Raw genomic sequence first — 18724 nt, forward strand, 5'->3', positions numbered from 1 at the left:
CTGGTAAGGCTGCGCAGATGGCATGAACATGAGCGAGCTCTCCTATTCAATGTTGCTACACACGCCAGGGCCATCTCATTTTAACACAGTCACATCGTTTGGCCGCCATGAACTGTGTTGGTCGGTGGTGTCCTGTTTGAGCAAGTCCCCTTGTTTCATCGAATCGAAGCCATCTATAGTAGTAGGCTGAAGAAAATCATGCAGCTAGATCAGGTACGACTCGCTAGGGAAAAAAAATCATGTCCATATCTGCCTATGCTAAAATTAACCGAACCACCTAGATGAAGACTCGGCATGTTTGACCCGAGCTACCTGTTCTGCCTGAGCAAAGCTATCTCGCTTAGCAGAGACGATTCGAGTTGATGAGTATCACTTTGTTCAGACAAATTCGCCAGACTCGATCAAGGTCACTTACTTGCATATGAATCGTTCTGTCAGGAGCAAGAGAATGCACGTCTATTTATATCGAGATCAGCTAATCACCAGCTCAGAGCCAGCTAGCCTTACTCCTTGCAGCTAGAGTCTCCCCTAGACGCTTCTAGATTGTTGACGGTAGACCTTGCGCTTGAGAGAAGTCAATCAATACTACTTCCTTTATCTTCTGACAGCAAGTAGGTGACATCTGTCGCTGGTGCTTTTCGAGTAATGGCGAAACTCAGCGCCATGTTTGCTGAAATTGATGCTGTTAGACCAGAGACTCATGAATACGGAGACAGGACAAGCAAGAGAGGAGGTAGTCTACACCAATCACTCCGACTTTCGTCTTGCCTGACCACCCAACTCTTGTTTCACCTCCCGTATTATCCACCTCGAAGCGTTGCTGCGCATGTCTACCCTAAGATATTTCTTCTCGCAGTTTCATTGCACATCCCATCAGACCTATAAGTGCGATATTTGATGTTTTGCACTGCGTAAATGCGCTCGAATGTTCTTTGCTTATTATCTGGGGTTGATGGCATCATGTCAACCTGCCTATTATGTTTAGAGCATGGCGCTTTTAAGTAGATGTGATTGGAGAAAGTCTCAAATCATACGCAGGGACTGTGTTGGATAGTCACTCCATCTTTTTTCAAGATGCCAGGTGCTATGTAAGTCCAAGCAAAGTATACAACCTCTATCTTCTCATGGCTCCTGTGCTGGTGAATTGACTTGACTGAAAATCTAAGGGGGTTGCTAGGGGTCGTTTATAGACACGTGATGATATATCTACGTTATCCATGCGCACTGCCTGAATTTTACCCCAGATGGCGTTCATAACCACTGATATCATCATGCAGGACATCATACTCATACTGCAAAGAATCTGTGCTGTAGCCTATAGTGAATTAATCCCACATGGGTTCTATCCCTTGCCGATGTCTTCTATGCTGTCATCAAACTCATCAATCCTAATTTTTCTTTAGGATAACAACTGTTAATAAGCGATATCACTATCGAGGCCATAGCGAAGGATGCTCACAATATCTCAGAGTGAGAGCCTTGAATTAAATATTCTACTCAAGATACATCTCTAACAAATGCTGTCGAAATAAAAGTGCCTAGCAAGTAGTACCGACGCAATCCACATGTCATTCTCCGGCAAGACACGTCATGGCTTAGAGACAGCTTCATCATTTGGGCTATGCTCTGTGATATGACGGACCATATCAGTCGCTCATATCGCGGTAGGAGAGCGGAGAATGCAGTCTGGTGAGATGAAGTTCTAAGATTATGCTGCTAATGCTTGACTACGGCTTCACTCGACCTACATTAATCATATGGCCGTATATGTCTGCTTAGTGACTTGTTACGGGCGTATGTATAAACATTTTGGTTACACATTTCTCGAATGATGAGGCAATAGAGCTCACAATGAAAGAAATCTACAGATTTAATAAGTCCAGAGTATGATCTTGCCAAGGTAAGGAACAAGAAGATTATGCTTATTATGTGGGCCCCATATACCACGACTGCGTGTCTAGATCTATGAGCTGAACCATGTTGTATTGAGATATGAAAAGATGTACTGATTCAACTCCAAAGAGATGCTGTATCAACCTGAATTCAGATGAGAGTACGTAGAACCGGTCCCAGGAATATGGAGATTACTAAGACTCCAACTCCCCAGCTGATGAGAGATGTTGGTGGCACCACTCGGCGGAGGCCAACACTAACGTCCACTCCAGCAGCTTTCAATCTCAGCAAGCCTGGTAGATTAGATTGAAAATAGCACACTCTGCTACTGCGACGATGCGTCAGCTATCATGTCACCTCCGCATTTTGCTCTTGAGCCGGCGGATCAACTGCAAACAATAGCCGGGACGGAATCGGGAGTCCACTTTTAAGAGCCGAAGCGGCTTCCATCTAGTGAAGGTGTCTCAGCCAATCATTTCATCAAAAGCCCCGAATCTCCGCTCAATCTACTCCACCCAAACCCGCTTTCCGCTAGACTAGCCGAGATATTTGCCTAAACAGGATAATTGGTGTCTCGTTGCCAACTTTAAAAGAGCAATTGACAAGATGATTTAAAGGACAGATGCTGCTGCTGGAGAAGATAAGTTGAAGTCTATTTTTTGGAACGAAGACATTTACGCCCGGAGGCTTACCTGAAGATACAGCAACTGCTTGTGCGTGGACTTCTCGTTTGAGCAAACCTGTATAGAAGGCTAACACAACAGCCTGACGCTGCATTAGTTGGCGGCTGTTCTCTTCTCTGTTACCGCGCCTATAGGCCTTTGGCGGCTAAACCAACGTAAATCCGCCACAAGCCCATGCGTTGTGAATGTCTTTATATGCAACTTGTCGCCGTTGCTATTGGTCCATTAGACTATATGTCGATTAAATGCGAAGCTCGCTAGCCTTATACAGCTCGGAAGGGCTCTTCCGTCCCAGCAATGGCCTGATTCTCGCCAGATTAACACCTTCTTCTTTAAATCTGCCAGAGATATTACTCAAGTCTGGGGAAGGTTGTAATTACGACGCCTTCGCCTGGTCTAGAACTGGCACGGAAGATGGACAGCCGAGCCCTCAGCGGGCAAGCCTCACCTGTGTGAATACGGCGCTATTACCTGATCTTTGAGTAAAAAACATGGAAGATATCAAGTATCCTGCAATAGTGACATACTATTATCACTCATTGCTGCTCTAGATTGAACGCGGAAGCTGGCATCCGAGCTCTTGTAGGTAAGCACTCTCTGTGCTGATGTGATACTCTCGTTGACTGTTAAAGCAAACGGCATGGAAAGTACCTACAGCTGCTCTATTTCTCCACTCTTTCCACATCGTCAAAGTACTCTTTGCAGTCATCAATATGGCTACTATATAAATGGAGCGAGCTCCCTCCATAGTCATCACTATACTTTCGAGTACATCCTTAGCATTGTCTGATGCTCATCTTTGCAGCATGAAGTTTCTAAAGAGCCAGGCCCTAGCCCTGTTGGCTGCAACTTCGGTGCTGGCTACACCGTTGCAATCCGTATCGCCACGCGCCAGCAGCTATGTGACAGTATCGGGCCTCCAATTCAACATTGATGGTAAAACAGGTTACTTTGCAGGCACCAACTGCTACTGGTGTTCATTCCTCACCAACCATGCCGATATCGATACAACTTTTGGCCACATGGCTTCTTCTGGCCTTAAAATTGTCCGTATATGGGGATTTAACGATGTTAACCAACAGCCTGGGACTGGAAATATTTGGTTCCAGCTGCTATCAGCATCAGGTTCGACAATTAATACCGGGTCCACTGGACTGGGAAATCTTGACTACGTCGTTCAGTCGGCTGAAACAAATGGTCTTAAGCTCATTATTAACTTTGTCAACAACTGGAATGACTATGGAGGAATCAACGCCTATGTAAACGCTTTTGGAGGCAATGCGACTTCCTGGTATACTAATACCGCTGCGCAAGCTCAATACCGCAAGTATATCCAAGCAGTGGTTAGTCGCTATACCAACTCGACTGCTATTTTTGCTTGGGAGTTGGCCAACGAGCCTCGCTGCAACGGTTGTGCCACCAGTGTTGTCTGGAACTGGGCTTCAAGTGTCTCTCAGTACATTAAGAGCCTCGATTCAAACCATCTGGTAACACTTGGAGACGAAGGACTGGGCCTCGCTACTGGATCAGATGGTTCTTACCCATATACATACGGCGAAGGCACAGACTTTGCTAGCTACATGAACATTACTACGCTCGACTTTAGCACTCTTCACCTGTATCCGAATTCTTGTGAGTTTCTGACGAAAAGATAAGAGACAAAACTGTTACTAATATCCTTTCTAGGGGGTGAAGCTTACGATTGGGGTAGTAGCTGGATTGAAACCCATGCTCAAGCATGCGTGGCATCAGGCAAGCCATGCATGTTGGAAGAATGTAAGTTATTCTCTACCCGTTCCTACAGCTATACAAAACAAAAACGAAGGAGACGGTGGTATGAACCACTAGCTGACCCAATGCCTGACGACTAGACGGCGCAACAACTAATCACTGTGCTATCGAGTCTCCGTGGCAACAGACTGCTCTGGCGAGCAAAGGCATGGCTGCCGATCTATTGTGGCAGTGGGGTGATACCCTTTCCAACGGCCAGTCATCTGACGATGGAAATACTGTCTACTATGGCACTTCAGACTTCACATGCTTGGTTACAGACCATGTGGCGGCCATCAATGGCGGAACTCCACCTCCTCCAGCTTCAAGCACGACCACGAGCAAGGCCACGAGCACATCGAAGCCCCCATCTGGTCCTACTGGCAGCTGCTCTCCTCTGTATGGACAATGCGGCGGCACCGGTTGGAGCGGTGCTACGTGCTGTTCATCAGGCACCTGCAAATACTCGAATCCGTACTACTCTCAGTGTCTGTCCAGCTAGATATCGTGTAGCAAATCTAGGATTAGTGATGAGTGAACAGGAAGAGCTAGACACAAAATGAACGTTATGTAAAGTCTAGGCTTTTATTTAGTTGAAAGATGTAGAAATATTGAATCGTTCTTGAACTCTCCTTTGTTATCCAACAATTTTGCTCAAAATAGAATTACAACATTGAGTATGGTCCTGAGCCCGGCACCCTCATTATCACTACTCTTCCAGAAAGAGATCCTAGAGCAATGACCACGTCCTTCATTGGTGATTGTGTTGATGTAGAAGTCGATAAAGGCCGCACAATGGTTTTGAGAGACCGGTATTCATGCGGAAGCCGCAGTATAGCATGGCCGTTCCAGGTAATCCAGCGTGTATCAAGACTTAGGCCGTAGCCTACATCATTTCCATTCTTAGTGATATTAACAACACGCCGATTTTTGCATTCATCTTTGGCCGAACTGGTAGCTGGAGATATAACTCGAGACGTAACTGTAGAAAGACAATCCATGTCGAGATATATAGAATCTGTTTCAGTACGCAGACATGAAGCTGCAACATCAAATGATATGGTGCGTATCAAAGTCTCTTTCTTAGTTATTTGCAACACTGCACCCGTTCTTATATTCCAAACGTTGATAGTCCCATCTGTTGACCCTGAGGCGAGATATCGATTATCTGGTGAGAAAGCAATTGCGGTAACCGATTTGCTATGGCCCTGGAGGATATACTGTTCTTTTCCAGTTTCTATTTCCCAGATTCTTATAGCCATATCATCGGATTCATGGGCATGAGGATTGGTACCATCTGCCGCTGAGGCAAGGTAGCGGCCATCAGCTGAGAAGGTAAGCAAGCTGGAATCACTCCCACCGGTTTTAATTGTTTGGTAGAGTTTGCCCGTTTCTACATCCCAGATGGCTATATTGCGAATCAAGCCTAAAGCAAGATAGCAGCCATCCTGGGAAAAAGAAATAGAGCAATGGAAAGGAGGAGAAATGTTCCCAATTGATCGCTGTCTTTTACCTGTTATTGCATCCCATATTTGTATGGTATTATCCCATGATACTGAGGCTAGGTATCGACCGTCCACGGAGAAAGCAACTGATAGAATTAATCCACTGTGGCCCTTGAGCGTTTGACGCTCTTTGCCTGTTGTTGTGTCCCATATTCGTATAACCCTATTGTTACCCCCAGAGGCGAGATAATTGCCATCTGCTGAGAGGACAACCGAGTTAATTTTATAGTTATCGGATATATGCCTTTCTTTGCCCCCTGTCATTTCCCAGATCGTTACTGAATGATCATTTTGCCCTGCAGCTAGATAATAGCAATTTGTCGAGAAGGCAATCGACCAGAAGACACTTCTGCCTTGGAGTGTTTGGTGCTCTTTGCCCGTTGTCATGTTCCAGATTTTGATGGTCTCATGGCTTGCAAAGGCGAGATATTGACAATCGGTTGAAAAGGTCATGGAAATTCGACCTTTGTCATTAATGTTAATTTTAACGGTTCGCTTCTCTTTGCCTGTTATTGCATCCCATATTTTGATCACATCAGCTGATCCAGAGGCCAGGTATTGGCCATCCGCTGAGAAAGCAACTGATCGAACTGAATACTTATGGCCCTTGAGTGTATGATGTTCTTTGCCTGTTACATCCCATATTTTTACAGTCCCATCATATGATCCTGAAGCGAGGTGATGGCGTGTTGAAAAGGCGACTGAATTAATGCAGCCCCTATGACCCTCGAGTATTTGCTTTTCTTCGCTTGAAATAACATCCCAGATCCTTATGAACCCATCAGTCGCCCCCCAAGCGAGATAACGGCCGTCTATTGAAAAGGCAACTGAAACGACCCAACCACGATAGTCTTCATCTGTTTGCTTCTCGCTTTGAAAAGTTTGCTGTTTCTTGCCTGTTGTAACATCCCAGATATTTATAGATAGAGTTCCAAAGCCAGCTGCGAGGTATCGGCCATCTGCTGAAAAAGCGATGCAGCGGGTGTCATAGCCGTTATCAACTGTGTACCGTTCGCTGCCTGTTGTCGCATTCAAGAACCTTAGTTTTCCATCCCATGACGCTGAAGCAAGATAGTCCTTTGCAAAGAAAGCAACAGAGTCAACCGTCATGTTACGGTGAGAAATTGTTCGCAAACAATTAGTCCAATTGCGATCCACATTAGGCTTAACTTTTAGCCACTTTGGTTCTTCAGTTTCAAATAATTTGCGTATTATGCTATTCGATGGACTGAATATAAGCGCTGATGCATAAACCTGGAGAGGGTTATATGCAATTATTGAACTGTTCTGCTGGACAAATCGCTGTGCATCTTGTACAAGCTTAAATAACTGGAAGTTGGGCAGTAGATGATCCAACGATTTTTGGGTTGATACTTGACGGCTTGGCGACAGACGGGCCTGCGATTTTCCATTTATTGGTCCGACTTATCTTTTATCGTTTTTGTTTTAACATACTCACTTTGATAGCATCCTTTAATTTCCTTAAAGTCCGAGGACCTCCCATCAACGACGTTAACTCCGTAAGTAAGTTGCGTGCTGGCATTTTCTATTGAAATCAGCTCTGGCTCAATCAACGCAGGATATATGCATACATGATTTATACTTACACGTGGTAAATTCTCCAGTCTTAGTATCGAGGTGACCCCGTCTTCTATGCATTCAATGAGGCCCAAAGCTTCGAGCCAATATAGAAAATACTTTCGAAGGAAGCTGAGAGCTATCTGATGCTGTTGATTGTGTTTCTCATAATAAAGATTACCATTACTGCGATGCATATCGCAAAAATGGTTGGCCCAATGTGTACAAGAATAATGTATGGGTTCCAAAGGATCAGGATCTGGCCGCTTAATCTGAGATGTTGGAAGTCCAAGGGGGTCCGAATTATACATGTTCCGTTTTAGTATAACGGACATGGCTTTGATCGACTGTTCAAAGATAATATTGTGGATATCGGCATAGCTAAGTTGGGAGCCAGTAGAAGCAGCAGCAATTAAATAGTCTTTCGCCGATTGATGTATAATATAGACCTTTCCTTCTCGTATAGTTAGGAACGAGCCGCAAAGTGCTATCATATTGGAAATCAATTCAGCAGTTGCAGGATTACCGTCGTTACGCTTGAAAAGGCAGCCGAGCTCGACCAATGTAATAGGCCGATATACAAGCAATATGATGCCAAGGGTCTGAAAGCAGTACTTTGTGTTAATGCCGCCTAAATCATTTATTTGCTTTATCATCCTCTCGTATACCGAATCAAGCCCAGGTGGAAATTCATCTAGCTTTTCAAGGATATCAAGCGAGTTGGGCTTTTCCAGATTCTGACAGACCAGGGAAACCCAAAGGAAGGTGTTGTTAGATTTGGTGGATAATTCGTGTAAGAGAGTGCGCTGTATTTCTTTTGAAATTTTTTTCCTAAGCTTCAACCGTTCAACTTGATGCTTGATGTATATATCAACAGCCGTAGTGATAGACTTGTCATTGAGTTCTAGGCATAGCCTTGTTTGCTGATTTGCAGAAGAATTGAAACTTTCTTCAATCTCTGGCCAATTGCGGCTCGATACGACCCACTTTACTTGAGGAAATAGAGTGGATTTTGTGTTGATGAAGTCAAGGAGCTTCCATAAATCTGTTGCGCATTCATCGAGTGCGTCAATAATAACAAAGCTCTGGTCTAAGCTTGTGTCATTAAGTATAGCTGAGAAGATTTTAGACAATGCAGTCCAAGCATTGATGTCTTCAAAAATGGTCTTCTTTCCGTGCCTGTATTGGCTTTGTATATGGGAGATGAGCTGTGGCTGCTCGTCTATGGCCAAATAGATCAAACGTCGAAGCACCGCAGTCGCGCTATTGGTGTCCGAATCGTCAGCCTGGCAGAAAGAATAGGTGATTAATGTCTTGGGACTGCGTTGCTTGGACAACTGGTTGATAATTCCACAGAGGAGCATCGTCTTGCCCTTGCCGGGGTCGCCCTTTATCCAGAGCAGAGGGCGGTCTTTGTTGTCGTGCCATTGTTGGAAATCACTGTGTTCGAAGATCCAGCTGTATGAACCTTCAAGTAAACCGCCCTTTGTACTCTCTATGCGAAGTTTATCGTCGCGGGGATCTGTTATTCGCAAGTCCGATAGACACTGGGCCTTTGCGTCTTCTTGCTCTCTGGACCAGTGGTTATGAACAACATCGCCTTGGTGGATTGTATTGTTATCGTGAAAATGGTTATTGTGAAGATGGTTATCGTGAAGATGGTTACCGGAAAGGTGGCGCCCCTGCTGTTGTTCCATTGCAAAATGAACTGAATCATGAATGTGCTAATGATTTGGTTATATCATTTGGTGTCACCAAAAAGTATTGCATCAAGTGGCATCTTCTAGGATGAAGAAACTAACTGCGCATCAGCTTCTCTGGATCGTGTGCGGGGTAGCTTTGCAGGTCTAAGGATGCATCGATAGTCGGGGATTTGTCGGGAGCATCAACAGCCAAGTAAATCCATCCGCTGCCTGCTTGTCTCTGACGTTCTTATTGGCCCGAGACTTGGCATAAACGCGTTGGCCTGAGCCAGTTTCCGTGCGTTTAGACATGGGTATGTACCAGCCGGTGGCCGCTTACCTGTACATAGTACTCGACTGCTACAGATTGCCAGTCTCCGAAAAATGATGAGAAAGGTGAGGTCTAAAGTATAGAAGCTGGATTTGCGATAAGATGGCATGATTTTTGGGTTCTCAATTGTTGTTGCTTCTCAATGTACTGTATTTCGTCAACTAGTACATGTACACCACTCATCTGAAGCAGAACACTCAGGATTCTGCCAGCCTCTTTCTTCAGTTTTCTCTTCCATTATTTGAGCCACAGCAGCGTGTCATAGCTTCGGTGAAAATACATTGAAGCAACATAGAAGAAAGTCAAAAGATCAATTTCATCTATCGGTATTTATATGACGCAAATATGCATACGCATACAAGTATAAACGAAGCTGATAAATTGAAAGACTATTTATTTGCTATATACAAGATTGTATCATCGAGCAAGGCAAAGCGATACCAAAGGCTGATCAGTCCAGCTGCCATCTGCATTCTGGACCGGCGTCTCTGCCAATGGGTAGCCGGGATCAAACGAACCGGCAGCCCAGCCAACGTATCCCATGTAAACATCGGCATTCTGGTTGAGGTACTGGATCTGCTGGCAAAGATACTGTTCACACGATGGAGTATTGCCGCCGCCGGTCTCAGTCAAAATGGCCTTGCGGTTATTCGAACGAAGCCAGGTAGCCAGTGGCGCAAATGCGGAATCGACATTGTCCGTAACACACACCGAGTTGGTGCCAGAGTTGTCGGAATCCAAGTACTTGTGCACATCGAAAATGAGGTTGGTCTTTGAGCCATCAGGGTTGGTGATGGCACCCAGAGCCGCGACACCACCATCAGTAATGATGCTTCCAGCAGACTGCCAGTCAGTACCAGGAAGTGAGATGTACTGTGAGGTAGCACCCGCATTGCGGATTGCGGTAACAACAAGCTGCACGGTGGCGGCCCAGGTGGTGATGTTGACATCGTGGGGCTCATTCATGACGCCGAACCAAATCTTTGGCTCTGAGGCGTACTTGGTGGCTATTTGGGTCCAAAGGTTAACAAACTGGGCGTTTGTAGGACCGCCTTGGCCAATGATTCCAGTGTTCCAGCGGGCATAGTTGTGAATGTCAATGATGCAGTATGCACCCGTATCCAGGCATCCCTGGACAAGTTGATCATAGTAACCCAGATTGGTAGGGTTGAGAGTGGCGCCAAGAGTAGCATTGACTAGATACTGCCAGCCGACGGGAAGACGGAAGATGTTGAATCCGTCGTCTTTGACGAAATGCTGCATCTGCCCAACGCCATCTGGATAGTTGTTTGCGCCGTCGTAGTTCTTCAGCGGTGGGTAGGCACCGCTCACATTGCAAGTTCCGTCAGTGGAGCAACTAAAGTCGAATCCTGCAATGTTGATACCGGCAAACTGGGTGCCTGAGCCATTGGACGGCGGAGGCGTACTTGATGCCGAGGCTGTGGTTGATTTTAGTGTTGATGTAGCTGATGTAGCTCTGGTGGTGGTGCTGGTGATTATGCCGGTAGCAGGTATACACTGGGCATAGTAAGGATTAATTGTTGAGCAGGCCGCTCCAGAAACACAACTTGTCGGGCCTGAATAGCCTTGTCCTCCACATTGTCCCCAGGTGGTCTGCTGCTGTGCCGCAACACCACTCACTCCAGCATAGGCTGCAAACAGCAGCGCCGCCTTGTTGTTAATCATGACGGCTATGCAAATGGGAACAATGTGAGTAGCAACTGGTCGTTGGTGCAGTGAATGAACTGAAGTAATGGAAAAGAACAAGTGTCTACCCAAAGCTAAAGGATACTGTAACAGCACTGCTGTGGTTGAGAAATATCGGACTGCAAGGTAGCTTTATACCCATAGCATCAGTGTGATATATATTTGTTTAGGCTATTACTCTTCGAGTATGCGTGATGGGAGAGTTTCGAATGCTTAAATCCCTCAACTAAATAGCCATATGAAGTTGTAGTGCCAAGCGGAAAGTCCGAACCTTTTGGCTATCTGTACTCATGAAGCATCAATTACAGTGTCCCTCAGAATACTGGCGCTTTCCACATAGCCTCCACGATGCTACAATCTTTGAAGCACATATATCATGCCCTCTTCGTTTGCATAGTAAACTCTTATTTTTCTTCACGTAGCCTTTACAAGCTAAACGTCGAAATTGCGATCAACAAGCTCATATCTCATACATATGCATAGATGCAAGGGCGAAATTAGAGATGTGGCGTGTAGCAGGGGTTGATTATGCCTGAATTCGACTTATTCAGCCATTGAGCCTCGGACAGGGAGCTGCCCATGTTACATCGGCCCTGAGGCCGCGCGCATTATACTGCTAGTACTATTGCCAAAATTGAGTTGTCTTATTGCGGAAGTTAGACGGGATCTGGAGGAAAATGGCAAAAAAGAATCGCTCAATGTTAATTAACCCTGCCACTATGCACGGCCGGCAAAAGTGTTGATGCGACTCTACTCTACCCTCGAGATTTAAATGGAGACTAGCTGTCTAAGAGATGGTTAATTCAGCCAAATTGAATACATGACTGGTTAATGCTCACTCTTCTATCTTTTACTGCCTGGGCACTTTTAATATGCCGCTCGAAGTCGGCCATAATTTAAGTGTGAATAAGCAGCCAGCAAATGTACGTAATATTTTGGCTATATAACCCCAAGAAGTGCTGGCTATAAAGAAAACTTGCTCATCAATCTATTTCTTGTTCCAAATGCGAATGAACTAAGCAGATGCTATTTAATAAACCCATGCCGACCGAAACTATGTAATTATAATTAGTGTATGCCTGCATCTTGCAGCTGCAAGTGAAGATCATGCGTATGATCACTGTTGATACAAGAAGGGAAATCTGGTTGCGCCAGCGCTCTTAATAGTAATGGAAGCGTTGTGAAAAGAACGTAGGCGCTGCTGATGTGCACAGATTCGCAATGAAGGACTGGAGTTGTAGGTATATTCGCCGGGCGGCGCTAGAGGAATCACAGGTTCTAACTTGATCATATACAAATAAAATTAATAAAAAAAGAATAACAGCAATGTTTACGCGTTCTGCTTTTGGTGGACCAAGCGTAGAGACTTGACTTCATATAGATGGAAACGCTAGCTATTCAACCCTGCGTTCGTTGTTACATGCACCTCCTTGCATTTTGACAATGGCATGAACAAGAAAACATTCTACCAACTTCAATACTGCTTTTAACATCGAATTACTGCTTCGCGGATTGCCTCATTCTGATGCCACTTCGCTTTTGTTCCTTTGTGGGATTTGGGTAGATGAAGGCTTGTAAAATGAGAGGATAATGTTACCCGCTTGTATGTAGTTGTTTTCAAGTTCCGATTCATAAACGAGTCTTTAGTTTTAGCGGTAGACTATTGACCTAGAAGGACCTAATGTATGACGATTATATCCGTATTATACACGACGCCAAGGTTCTCTCATTTCGTATTATGGAACTGCTAGCTTTCAACTTGTGTTTCTATTGGGCTACTTGAAGCCACCACGGACGGCGATTGGCTCGGCAGCCTAGTAGCTTTAGCATTGAGCAATATTGTCTCTATAGTTAGAGTAAAGAAACAAGTCTTCATAAGCACATAGCTTATTCGTCCTCATAACCCAAATGTCCTCATAACCCAAATGCCACTCATCTCTTGCCTCATTCTTTTGTATGTCGAAGATGGCAACTGTTGATCACTTTGTCAAACTGCTACAAATAGAAAAGGCGATTAACATGTTATCGCATCCGAAACCTGAGAAGATATTGCCATGTTTAACTGCGGCCTGAGTGTCATGGAATAACATTTGGCTGCTAAACTACTTTGGATTAGGGCGACACGGGTAGAAGCTCTAGAGATTAACTTTTTCTTTGAGGCGCCACGTCCGAAGCTGCCGATATATTTGGCGAATGCAACACCTCACGTTTAGACCATATTATGCTTCAGCCATGTTCTTATAGTGACTTATAACTACTAGAATTCCAACCGAGTCCCTATGAATCTCCCACTTCATCTTCTTTCTTCACACTCAAACAAACCGCCACTACTCTACTTCATCTTCATCTGAGCCTACATCGTATTGTGTCAATATGGCTGCCTATCTCACACAGCGCATCGCACACCCGCACATCTGCCATCCCCATCACGGAATTACAGTCTCGCGCGCTGGAACACCGGCGCCGGAGAAGCAAGCCAAATGTGCAGGACCCATCTCCAATGCTGCCGCCAAAGGCGTTTCCTTCTACACGCCTGAGCAGGATCCTGTGCCCGGAAGCGCTGTTCAGCCTCAGCCATCCGGTAAACCCGTGCCTAAGCTGTTTACTCCTCTGAAGATACGCGATATAGAGCTGCCAAATCGCATTTGGGTGAGTCCCATGTGCCAGTACAGCGCACATGAAGGGTTTCATACGCCTTGGCACATCACTCACTATGGCGGCATGGCTCAGCGTGGTGTAAGTCTCTGGCGTTCTGGCTATGTTCTCGCCTCTTCATCTATTCCATGAATTGGATGTTTACAAATGCTGATACGTATAATAATAGCCTGGACTTATGATGATTGAGGCCACTGCTGTGCAGGCTAATGGCCGCATCACACCCGAAGATTCAGGCATATGGCTTGATGCGCACATCGATACTCTAAAGAAGCATGTAGATTTCGCCCACAGTCAGAATGGACACATTGGCATTCAGCTGGCTCATGCTGGACGCAAGGCTTCCACCGTTGCACCTTGGCTCAGCTCCGGCGCAACAGCAACCGAAGCAGTTGGTGGCTGGCCGGATGATGTCGTTGGACCAAGCAACGAGGCCTTCAACGAGCATTACCCAAAGCCGCGTGCCATGAGCCTCGCTGAGATTGCTCGCTTCAAGCATGACTTCCTCTCCGGCGTTCGCCGTGCCCTTCGCGCCGGCTTCGATGTCATTGAGCTGCACTTTGCGCACGGCTATCTTGTTTCCAGCTTTCTGTCTCCGGCTGTCAACAAGCGAACGGACCAGTACGGTGGAAGCTTTGAGAATCGTGCTCGCCTAGCACTGGAACTTGTTGAAGCTACGCGGATGATTCTACCAAAGGGAATGCCATTGTTTGTGCGCATCAGCGCCACTGACTGGCTTGATACGAACCCAGAGTGGAGAGGCGGGCCAAGCTGGACCATTGATGAGAGCGTCAAGCTCGCCAAACTCTTCGCCGAACGTGGTGTTGATGTGCTGGATGTATCAACTGGCGGCAATCATGTGCAGCAGAAGGTCATCGGCGGTCCTGGCTACCAAGCACCGTTTGCCAAAAAGATAAAGGCCGCAGTACAATCTTCCATGCTGGTCAGCTCTGTGGGAAGTATCAAGACAGGAGAGGTAGCGCAGAAGCTTATAAGCGGCAGTGAAGATCCCGATGATACTCCCCTGGACTTGATTGCCGCAGGTCGCATGTTCCAAAAGAATCCGGGGTTAGTATGGGCGTGGGCAGATGAATTGGAAGTATCCATTACTATTGCGCACCAGATAGGATGGGGCTTTGGAGGAAGAGCTTCTAGAAAGTCGACCAAGTTGACAGTTCCCTGATGGCATTTGGTTAACTTGGTTCGGTTGGATTTGCCGAATGACCAACATAAAAAAGTTCTTTCTAATGTTGTATCTCTTGCTCATTGCGAAATTCAGTGATTGTAGTCGATACACGTTACTTTGATAGAGAAATGATATCGTTATGTGGCCAACGCACTTGTACACATATAAATAAATAAAAAAAGAATTATAAATATATATATATAAAAGCGCGTGCTGATTCAAGGCATCCTTGGATATTATACGAGACGCCAATATACACAGATTTAACATTGAACTAATGAAAAATGGAATGTAGGATCAGAATAATATGTAATCCATGTTCATTTTCCTCAACACATCCTCCCCTGACTCGTTGAATGCTATCCTTGGCCTAAAATATCCTGGAAGTATCTTAGTAAGCCCTCCGATATTATTTCTGTGAAGAGTAATCCAGTCTTCTATACATCTCTCAAAATCTTCCTCTGCAGTGTCTGGAAGAAAGGACACCATGGACTCCCGCCTATGTTCAATCCGTACTATATGGTTTTCTATGCCCAAGAATTCTTCTGACTCTGATAGTAATTTTCAACCAAGATTTTATTCCTTTTAGAGTGAGATACGGATTGGCTCTCCTTAAATTATCCTCCAGCTTTCCGTCGTTGTAAGATGTCGCGGATGATATCCGAGGGCATGCACCGAGTTCTTTTGCTCTTCTATTTGTAATCGCATCGTGATCCCTAATTATATTTACAGTACTAATTTCTAGGCGAGGTAATCCTTACTTCTATATGTGTAGGTAGTAGAATACAAAGAGATGATAATGCATACGTAATGTAGTAGTGTAAATCTATAGTAATAGATAGATAATAGAATAGAGAGTGGTGGATACACAACACAATGTATTGTTTTTTTGTTTTTTTGTTAACGTCCACTAAGTAAGTTACTTACATGAAGCCCGTCTGGGCAATAGGAGGGTAGGAGTTGCAGATTCAAAGTCAGCGTTCACTACGTGTCATACGAAACAAAGGAAAGTGTTTGTATCCATCCGGTCCTAGAAGATAGGTGAGGGGGGTGATACCCATCCGGAAGGGTTGTGCCGTTCTGCACTCGAAAAAATGTCCTTGGCTCGCCAACACACAACATGATGTATAGTGGTGGGCAGATAATATAGTTCAAACATAGAACAGTAAATAGTTGAAGCTTATGACGTACTTTCAGTAACAATTTCAAGCGGGGTAGTTTTAATATCTAAGCATAATCTTGTTCTTTTGTACTTTGTAAAATTATTTAAATTCAAGGACAGCTGCTCTCCTGGCTCAACTCTCAAAGATCTCAGACTTTCCATTGCCGACTATAACCATATCTTTAAAGCCAACGAAAAGGCCTATATCTCGAACGTTATTGTTTCTTAAAGTCCAGAAGTGTTGATAACCAACCTCACAAGTAAGTTATTGTGCATGTGGCCATACGTGTGTATACTAATATATATATAATATATTAGACAAAATGGGTATCATTACAGTTGTCAACAACACCGCAGGAGACATTTATGTCAGCATTACTAAAACCGGTGGAAATGTTGATCAAAAAGGGACCGAGACATTCTTTACTCTTGCAGCAAATGGAGGAAAAGAGACTTGGCAGAGGAGCCAACTGCAGATAATTAGATTTGCAAGAAGCCAAATTCCTGGAGTTACAGTGGAGACTGTACTCGGTGTACCAGATGCCACTGTCAATATCTATTAAGTCAATAGGTACAACAAGTTGACTTTATCAAGTCTCTTCAAATATTACTATAATAATAAAATTAATAGTAAGTGTATATGGATTGAGTACTAGAAGGTAGTAATAGTATTACGTAAGACCGGCTTTGAGAAATCCAGTGACAAATCATATGAATACACGAAGCATTGACGTATCATGACTTTCAAGTTAAAATTAAGATAGGTCGGTGCAGTATCCCAATGCAGTTTAAGCTGCAGCTGGAGTTGTACAAAGGAATAAGGGTTGCTCGGTTAGCATTCGGCCACGTAACTTTGCCAAGACGGATATGAGCAGTGCCGACGAGAATTATGAATGCCAGCGTTACCATGACGTCTCAATATACAAAGGTATCAATTAAGAACTCCGCGGATATATGCTTCTACGCTGAATGATACCTTTTCCCAAGCAACATAAAGAGTGTACCTCACTAGCCAGCAGACTGTAAGATACATTGCTTGGCAGTCTCTATGACAGAATACGCACATTACCTTATAACTGGCTATAACTATGAAACAAATCCAAATAATATAAAAGTTATTGGTGTTTATTATATGGGTTGGGCCAATTTTTATGGTTAGAGTTTTAGAAAGGCAGTTTCTTACATGGAACCTCATTCGGAGAAAAGTGAACAGCTATATTCAGTGAGGTGTAGTTATGTTCAGATTAATCCAGTAGCGCGGTTGGGATGATTTTGATACTGTAAGGTATATCAGAAGTAATACATGCATGCGTATATATTAGCTATCCAGCCGTTCGGCTTTTTTGTATTACGATGGTCGGTCAAAGCAACCTATTTCGCAGGTCGTCATGAATCTCATAAACCTCTCTACTTGGAGATTATTCTACCATACTGGTAACTGGTTCCATAACATCTTTTCGTTAAACGATATGGAGTTTAGCCCTGACCCTGCTGCTTCTGCCAATGGTGCAGGCTGCAAATACTCTTATCGTCAGTAAAGTAAAAGCAACTGCCACAAGCACAAATATCCAGACATCAGGTGAGACTGTTCTCGTGTCGCCGCTCTGTCCACTCCATTGGAAGAAACCCATAGAAAAGAATGTCTACAGATCGGCCATCAGTAAATGTTGAGAGATGCAAAATGATTATGCAAGACATAAATAAATTGGGCGACGTACACAAACGAATGTTGCTGGCAAATAGATCATTCCGAGAACCGCAATTGACATCATTAGACTTCCGTCTCGTTGAGCCGTCTCTGCGACAGCCAGGCTGCTTCTTGATATGTTTTCATTAAGCCGTGCGTCTTTACGGCCGATATTGTTTAGGTCCTGCAGCGACAAATGTTAGCAATCAACGATATAGGATAGCGAAAGAGAGACAGGAAGGCATAAAATAGGGAAGATATTGACCAGCTGCATTGCAAGCGACATTCCAGCCATAATATGATCACATTCTCTTATAAAATTGTCGTATTCGTCAATCAAATCGCGGAGCCTTTCTCCAATTCGTTTGCCGCATTCCACCAGTGCGTCTCGCCGTCCTCTCAAAGCTGCCATGTTTCTATAATCTATACCAAAGTCTATATCTTCAAGCTCCTGTACGTGATCAATCATTTTGACCAATTGCGTTTTCCAGTTTTCCAAGCCGTTCTTAAGGTGGCTAATTTTAATCCAGAGCATTGCGCAAGATCCGTCATCTTCAGCCGCAGTGAAGTCGCTTTCGCTTTCGACTTGTGTTGTATCAGATCCAACTGAGCTATTAAAAGTTGCTAAAGAATTTAAAGTTAGATGAGCACTTTGTAATATGTGTCAAATTATCTCTTACATGATGTTGATAGAGTCTTTCCTAACAGGAAGCTGCCGACTCTTCCCTTCATATCGGTAAGACGTGAGTTAGTTCTGGACGGTTGAAAATCATTTTCTATCGTCTGCTAAGTCTCTCGATGAATTTGGTGTAATCCGTAAAATGCATCGCTTCTTTGTTCGATATCGAGAATTCTTTGCACAAATTGCGTATTACTTTCGCGTAC

General features: G+C 44.5%; 4 protein-coding genes across 4 annotated transcripts; 2 read left to right on the forward strand and 2 right to left on the reverse strand.

Annotated features, from left to right (window-relative positions):
* Positions 1-3382: 3382 nt before the first annotated feature.
* Positions 3383-4848, forward strand: TrAtP1_003776 (uncharacterized protein; the record flags this gene model as incomplete). Its single annotated transcript, XM_014088157.3, has 3 exons — positions 3383-4208; positions 4263-4352; positions 4448-4848. 3 exons carry the CDS (start codon positions 3383-3385, stop codon positions 4846-4848), a joined length of 1317 nt encoding a protein of 438 aa, XP_013943632.1.
* A 91-nt stretch (positions 4849-4939) lies between these two features.
* TrAtP1_003777 (uncharacterized protein) lies at positions 4940-9261 on the reverse strand. Its single transcript, XM_066112028.1, has 3 exons — positions 7459-9261; positions 7311-7397; positions 4940-7249 (listed from the first exon to the last, which is right to left on the reverse strand). The coding sequence occupies exons 1-3, from the start codon at positions 9124-9126 to the stop codon at positions 5012-5014; spliced, it is 3993 nt and encodes a 1330-aa protein (XP_065968110.1). The 5' UTR covers positions 9127-9261; the 3' UTR covers positions 4940-5011.
* Positions 9262-9859: 598 nt separating this feature from the next.
* On the reverse strand, positions 9860-11128 carry TrAtP1_003778 (uncharacterized protein; the record flags this gene model as incomplete). The annotated part of the gene is made up of 1 exon (XM_014088159.2): positions 9860-11128. The coding sequence occupies one exon, from the start codon at positions 11126-11128 to the stop codon at positions 9860-9862; it is 1269 nt and encodes a 422-aa protein (XP_013943634.2).
* Positions 11129-13335: 2207 nt separating this feature from the next.
* Positions 13336-15144, forward strand: TrAtP1_003779 (uncharacterized protein). The gene is made up of 2 exons (XM_014088160.2): positions 13336-13885; positions 13974-15144. The coding sequence occupies exons 1-2, from the start codon at positions 13523-13525 to the stop codon at positions 14985-14987; spliced, it is 1377 nt and encodes a 458-aa protein (XP_013943635.2). The 5' UTR covers positions 13336-13522; the 3' UTR covers positions 14988-15144.
* Positions 15145-18724: the final 3580 nt, after the last annotated feature.

Source organism: Trichoderma atroviride, chromosome 2, assembly GCF_020647795.1.
Source record: "Trichoderma atroviride chromosome 2, complete sequence".
Taxonomy (NCBI): Eukaryota; Fungi; Ascomycota; class Sordariomycetes; order Hypocreales; family Hypocreaceae; genus Trichoderma; species Trichoderma atroviride.